The following is a 7,469-nucleotide window of genomic DNA, read 5'->3' as shown; positions in this document are numbered from 1 at the left end:
ACTCTAAATGCAGACCATGTCTTTTCAGACCAGCTATGTGTCACCCAGAAACGGCAGGATACACCTCAGCCCCCCTTGTGCCTGTCTAGAGTGAATGCACATCCCCAGATCCTGTCACTCCAACACTATACTCTGAATACACAAACAAGCAGAGGCACAAAGAATTGTCAAGTAAGAAAATGCCCACTTTCTAAAAGTGGCATTTTCTAACATACAATTTAAAAACCACCATTACCAAAAGATGTGTTATTAAATTCTGAGTTCTGAGAGCCTTCACTACAAATCTCTAGCTGTTTCCAAATGCAATTTACACATATTAAATGTTACAGTGCAGCTCCAATGGTAGCCTATCAGATAGCTGTTTGCTTGTGTGTGCAACTCCTGAGGCGGAAAGCCGGGAGCTTTTAGTTGTGTTCTGTAATAATCATGGTTATTATAACTTTTACCTGAAAACTGAATTGAATTTGGAAATAAAACTCGCGCTGACACTCGAGCCACTTATTAAATAATTACACCCTAATAGCGATGTCAAGCCTGATTTGCTGCTTTGTTTAAACCTACCTGATCCAGACGATTAGGCTCTGGACAGAGGACGCCGAAAACACCCCTGGAATCTGCTGATCGATTTCTGCCGCCATCTTGGGAGGTAATCGGACCTGGCAGCGGGCTAGTTGTTGTGGCGCTGCTGAAATAAAAGACGCCCTTCTGCGCTTGCAATTCCCTAGCTGTTTGCTTGTGTGTGCAACTCCTGAGGCGGAAAGCCGGGAGCTTTTAGTTGTGTTCTGTAATAATCGTGGTTATTATAACTTTTACCTGAAAACTGAATTGAATTTGGAAATAAAACTCGAGCTGACACTCGAGCCACTTATTAAATAATTACACCCTATTAGCGATGTCAAGCCTGATTTGCTGCTTTGTTTAAACCTACCTGATCCAGACGATTAGGCTCTGGACAGAGGACGCCGAAAACACCCCCGGAATCTGCCGACCGATTTCTGCCGCCATCTTGGGAGGTAATCGGACCTGGCAGCGGGCTAGTTGTTGTGGCGCTGCTGAAATAAAATGGACTCCTCTGTAGGTCCGCGCAGCGGACGCGCGCAGCGGGCGTGCCGGCGGCGTGCCGAAGGCGCGCCATAGGCAAGCCCGTCTGCGCCCGTCCGCGCTTGGCCCGGGCCGAGGGCCAAAACCCCTGCTAGAGAATCAGGAGAATTACCATTCGACCCTTCCCCACAGAAACAACTAGGTAAGACAGGGACTTATACATATGACACTGACACCTTAAAAGCCATCAGAGAGCCCAGAATAATCAAGTGTGCTAGAGCCCACAATATATCAGAACCATTTCTCTGCAACTGTTGCGGCTTTTCATTCAATTACAAGGGTACCGAAAATCCCTATCAGATGAAAAAATGTATTGATCCCATAATATATAACGTGATAAGCATAAACTGCCGGTCTCTCTCCAAACATAGTGCTAATATGTTTGACCTCCTTGTTAATGAAAAACCGGATGCAGTGTTCATTACTGAAACGTGGCTCCAGGAAAGTTCAGGACCAAACCTAGCAATAGCCCTACCCTCGAACTATGCTATAGTAAGAGTAGATCGTACTAATAAGATTGGGGGGGGGAATTGCAGTAATTTTCAAAAAAAACTTTAGTTGCACTCTTGAAGAACTTCCCATTACAACAGGTGAAGCTGCCCTTTTTAAACTTACCCTGTTTGCCTACTTTACTTTTTCTGGGATACTTATATACAGACCACCCGATTTGATGACTAACTGGATTTCTGCATTAATGGAACAAATCTCTTTCCAGATAACAAATAAGGCCAATTTTACCGTGCTAGGAGATTTAAATCTCCATTTAGAAGATCTTACTTGTAGAAATAGAATAAGACTGATCGCGGACATGGCCTCTCAAAATCTTAAATTGGTTAATGAAGGGCCTACTCACAGAGCAGGACATTTTTTAGATCCTGTTTTCACCAATTTAAATACAATTACTTGCTCCCCAGCATTACCTACAATCTGGTCTGACCACTATCTAATAAAATTCTCCTTGATATCACCTTACAATACTAACAGAAGAAATGACATAACTCGCATAGAGAAGTCGTCAAGAAATTAGAAGAGGTTAGACGTAGAGAAAATGAACAGATGTCTAGAGGCACATATACCATCGATGAAGCAACAAATAGACCCACTAGCGAATGATATCCAATGCTGGCTTACTAAAGCTGTGGACATATGCCTTCCTAATTGCAAACAAAATAAAATCACTCATCATCCCCCAGCACCATGGTATACTGATTCTCTGAAAATATTAAAATCTAGCTGTAAAACTCTCGAAAGACACTGGAGGAAAAACTATAACCCCATAGATAAAGCAGCTTATAAAGCAGCCTTAAGTGAATATCATAAGGAATGTAAGTTTGCACGTGCCACCTTCGTAAATCAAACCATCAATAAGGCCTCAAACTGTGCTAAAACACTCTTTAACACAGTGAAAACATTGGCTGGCTCAGATACTACTGCCAAACCACCCACTTTATCACTATCCAAATGTGAAGAACTAGCGAACTTCTTCATAAATAAAGTGGAAGGTATCTATCAAGATATCATCTTACAGGATACGGAAGTTCCAGGGCCAAAGGTTACTGCATCAGAGGGTATACAGCTTACCAATCGAAGAAAGATCGAGCATGAACTAAAAGATTGGCCCCTATTAACTACTAATACTGTCCAAGACATATTAAATTCTATCAAATCGGGGTCTCCAAAGGATCCTATTCCAGCTAACATCCTTAAGCAGTTAAATCTATCTGTGATACCGATTATAACGCAGGCACTTAAGATGTCAATTAAAGAGGCTAAAGTTCCTCCCCTTTGGAAGCATGCTATGATCCACCCTCTGCTGAAAAAACCAAATGCTGATGTAATGGATACGAAAAACTACCGTCCCATCTCCTTACTCCCAATTCTATCTAAAATTTTAGAAAAACACATCCACCTTCAGTTGACACAATATGCGAACACTTACCAACTTCTTCACCAGTCACAGTCTGGATTTAGGGCAGGTTTTTCAACGAAAACTACGCTGCTGGGTGTCACTGAGACAATTCGCCAGAAATTGGATAATGAAGAAACAGTAGCGCTCATCCTTTTGGACTTGAGCGCTGCTTTCGATACCATTTCTCACAAGGTGCTCTTAAACACTCTGAGTAACGTAGGAATCAGTGGGGATGCTTTGAAATGGATTCAGGACTTCCTCTCAAATAGGACATTTCAAGTCTTCTCTCAAAACACATGTTCCAAGATCCATTCTTTCAGTCATGGGGTACCTCAGGGATCCATCCTGAGTCCACTTCTCTTCAACATTTATGTTAAGCCTTTGGCTGAGCTAGTTGAGGAGTCGGGACTCACGATCTATTCATATGCAGATGACTCACAAATTATTTTTTCATTGACGGCCCAAAAAGTAAATTACATCTCTACGCTTAAAACTGGACTGAACAACATCGCAACTTGGATGAAGGAAAATTTCCTAAAATTAAACGGTGAAAAAACAGAGGTGATCATTTTAGGGAAACAGAAACATCTATGGAGCCATCAACATTGGCCAGAGAAAATGGGCAATCTCCCAAACCCTGTTTCACAAGTGCGTAATCTGGGTGTACTCCTGGATGATACTCTGAGCATGCATGCTCAATCAGTTAGAGTGGCAGCCACCTGTTTTTCCATCCTACGATGGCTGAGAAAAATCTGCTGGATGCTCCCTGAGTCAACCAGGAAAACGGTGGTGAACGCCTTAGTAACATCCCGTTTAGATTATGGAAATGTCCTTTATTTAGGATCAAATAAGGCTAATCTCCATCGTCTACAAATGGCTCAAAATGCGGCAGTCAGATTACTATGCAATGTACCTAAAAGGGAATCAATCTCTGCATTCCGGCGCAAACTGCATTGGCTTAACATTGAAAACCTATATGTATAAAATAAAAGCCAACATAGCCCCGAGTTACCTTTGCTCACTGGTAAATACATATATTCCATCCAGGAACCTCAGATCAGCCACCCATGGTCGTTTCAGAATTCCAAAATTTAAACGCACTCGCATAGGAGGCAAATCCTTTGCTTACTTAGGCCCGGCCGTCTCACTGGAACTCTCTCCCTATTTCATTGAGAAATGAGCCTAACTATTTCAGTTTTCGAAAGTTGTTAAAAACCTGGTTATTCGATAAATAAAAATTAAACTTTTTCTCTCCACCTGCAACAGCTAAATGCGCCGGGAAACCCTTTTGGGTAGCCGTTGCGCAGTACAAATGCAAAAAATAAATAAATAAATAAAATAGCTAGCCTTTCAACAGAAAAAAACTAAATAAACAGGGGCTTATTTACAAGCCCCTTGTGCCGCCGGTGCGTTACATTTTGTGGTGCACCAGCTGCATATTTTGCTGCCCCATATTTACAAGGGCAGGAAAAGTACAGTGGCCTTTTCTGAATATAACCCCTCTATACACATCACTTTGCATGAAAGGGGCGTTCTATGGGTGTTGCTGTGGGTGTTCCCACGTAACATCCATGGAACTTGACACATTTCCAGATTTATGAAAAACTGTAAACCTGGAAATGCATCTGAATGCTACGCCTCCCCTGGGTAGGCATAGGGGGGCACAAGGAGGAGAAATGTATTCATTTCTCCTCGGTTTGTTTCCTCTTTCTATGTGTGCTGAATTCTGAAGCAGACATAGAACGAGGAAATCACCTCTTATGATTGTTTATGTGTAGGAGGGTGTCCCATCCTGCACATAATCAATCATTAAAATTAATGACGTTTTACAAGTACTATGTGTGCTAATGCAGCACACATAGAAGTAAAACAAAACACAATTTCAGAATGTTTACATGCAGGAAGGGACACCTTCCTGCACATAAACAATCATCCCTGTGATGCAGGCATCCTTGTGCCCTGGTTCAAGGGTGCCTGCATCAGTGCACGGCAGCTAATTGTGCACCAGCACACGGCAGAGCAAAGGGACCTGTCATATCCTCGTAGATATGACGCATCCCTGGGTTTTGAAAGTTCTGCAGCGTGGCGCAGCAAAAGGGCTTGCCGTCCCGGGCTGCGCAACTTTCTTGTAAATGAGATCCACAGTATTTCACTAACAGGACATGTAACACACACCAGCACATGTCCTACCTTTTACATACACTGCAACCAGCACATGGGGGACCTGGGCCTACCTGAGGGGTGCCTTACATGTAAGAAAAGGGGCAATATGGCAGTTAAAAACTGCATATGCAGAAACTACAGTGGTAGGTCTGGGACACATTTACAGGGCTATTCATGTGGGTGGCACAACCAGTGCTGCATGCTCACTAGTAGCATTTAATTTACTGGCCCTGGCACATTCAGTGTATTTTACTAGGGACTTACCAGTAAACCAAATATGCCAATCTTGAATAACCAACTAGAATCACAATTTACACAGAGATCATATGCACTTTAGCACTAATTAGCAGTAGAGGTGCCCAAAGTCCTAAAGCCAATGAAAAATGGGTAAAAAACAGGAGGTCAAAAAGCAAAAAGTCTGGGGGAAAACTTGCTAAAAATTCCAGGTCTAATGAGGCTTTTTAGCTTCTTATATACCACAAGGTGAAGCCTAACTAGATTTCCAGCATACATGCCTTACTGCGAAAATCTACCTATCTCCTTGAAGACGAGCAACTAAACAATTGAAACGCCTGATGGGTGGAGAAAACAGTGCCATGGCAAAGGGGTGTCAGGCTGTATTACAAAGGGTAATAAAGTGGTAGGGCTGCTTTCAGTATGTGACAACAGCATCCACATTAGAATGCTATCATTCTATCACCTTTCTAATTGGGGGTTTATGGGCATTTTAAACTGGATTCAGATTCAGGAGAAAAATTACAACACATACAGACCTTGTTTCATTCACTACTATACTGAATGAACAGTCAGATACATTGAAAAAATGTACGTGAGAAATATATGTGATATAACATTCCCATACAGTTTCTGTAATTGGATACCACCACCCCAAAGACACTATAGCCATAACCTTTACTTTTTAAAGGAAAATACCCTTTTGTTCAGGACCCTAGACAAAGCCCTCTTGACCTCCTTGTTTCGAATACTATAGACAAAGGGGTTGAGCAGGGCACATACCATGTTGTGCAGCACACTGACAATGATGTCTTTATCGAGTAAATAGGCTGAAGCTGGACGAATGTATGTGTACAAGAGTGGGGCGTAGGTCATAGCTACAACAGAGAGGTGGGAGAAGCAGGTGGAGAAGGCCTTGGATCTCCCTTCCTTTGAGTGCATTCTCCAGATGATGAGGATGATGAGGATGTAAGAGATAACAATGCAGAAGAAGGGGATCAGCAGGAACAGTGATGCCTCAGTCAAACTCAGTAGCTCGTTGAAGAATGTGTAAGAGCAAGATAGCTTGGAGAGAGGTGAGAGGTCACAGAAGTAGTGCTGTATCTCATTGGATCCACAGTAGGATTGTCGAGCTAACAGGATACTGCGTGCTGCAGCATGAAGAGAGACAATCAACCAGGATCCAGCCACCAGTCGTACCTGGATTCTCTTACTCATCAGCAAGACATAATGCAGTGGTTTACTGATGGCAAGGTACCGATCGACGGCCATGATGGCCAACAGAAAGAGAGACATGTTCCCAAAGGAAATGAAGAAGTGGACCTGCAGGAAGCATCCAGCAAAAGAGATGCTTTTTGTTTTTGAAAACACGTTGGCCAGCAATTTGGGAGCAGTGCAGGTTGTCAGGCAGATGTCCATAAAAGACAAGATGCTGAGAAAGAAATACATAGGTGTGTGAAGCTGAGCATCCACCCGAATGATGAAAATGATGGTCCAATTTGCCACGTGTGTTATCAAGTATATTGTTAGAAAAGCCACAAACAGAATGACCTTGTGTTCTGGAGGCTCTGAAAATCCAAGGAGGATGAATTCAGATACACCACTGTGGTTCCTCTTCTCCATTGGTCTAAAAGAGTGTCCTTTTAGGGAAAAATATTTTGAAGATTGAGATGTCAAACAGTCACACACGTGCGACATTGCTTTTTACTACCTTAGATAAATGTGGCAGTGTATCAGTGGCAGTAGCAGTAGATAATTTCTCTAATGGGGAAAACTAGAATAGACAGACATTAAAAAGGAACAATAGCAGACAGTGAAACTGCCCACAGAAGTAGGGGCAATTTTGAGGCATGAAGTAGAAGTAGGAGGATAAATAAGAATGGTGTATAAAGCACGCTGAGACTGTAACTGGTCGAAAAGCTAATATCTGATATACTGGAAGAAAGTGCGTTGATTCCAGTCATTGTGAGACAGGGGAACAATGCTTACAAAGACTCTTACAATAGTCAGATCTCTGAACAAACACATTATGGTCTTGTTCAGAGAGGACATTGTTGATCTT

At 42.4% G+C, this 7,469-nt stretch overlaps 1 protein-coding gene across 1 annotated transcript; it reads right to left on the bottom strand.

Annotated features, from left to right (window-relative positions):
• Positions 1–6,085: 6,085 nt before the first annotated feature.
• Positions 6,086–7,030, bottom strand: LOC146862186 (olfactory receptor 1E16-like). The gene has a single exon (XM_085643233.1). It carries the CDS (start codon positions 7,028–7,030, stop codon positions 6,086–6,088), a length of 945 nt encoding a protein of 314 aa, XP_085499359.1.
• Between the last annotated feature and the right edge of the window lie 439 nt (positions 7,031–7,469).

The sequence above is a fragment of the Triturus cristatus genome, chromosome 2_2 (assembly GCF_964204655.1).
Source record: "Triturus cristatus chromosome 2_2, aTriCri1.1, whole genome shotgun sequence".
In the NCBI taxonomy this organism is placed as follows: Eukaryota; Metazoa; Chordata; class Amphibia; order Caudata; family Salamandridae; genus Triturus; species Triturus cristatus.
This window is presented reverse-complemented; position numbering and strand designations above follow the sequence as displayed.

Excerpts from the sequence above, each read along its gene's own strand:
- LOC146862186 (XM_085643233.1), bottom strand. The coding sequence starts at position 7,030 with ATGGAGAAGAGGAACCACAGTGGTGTATCTGAATTCATCCTCCTTGGA.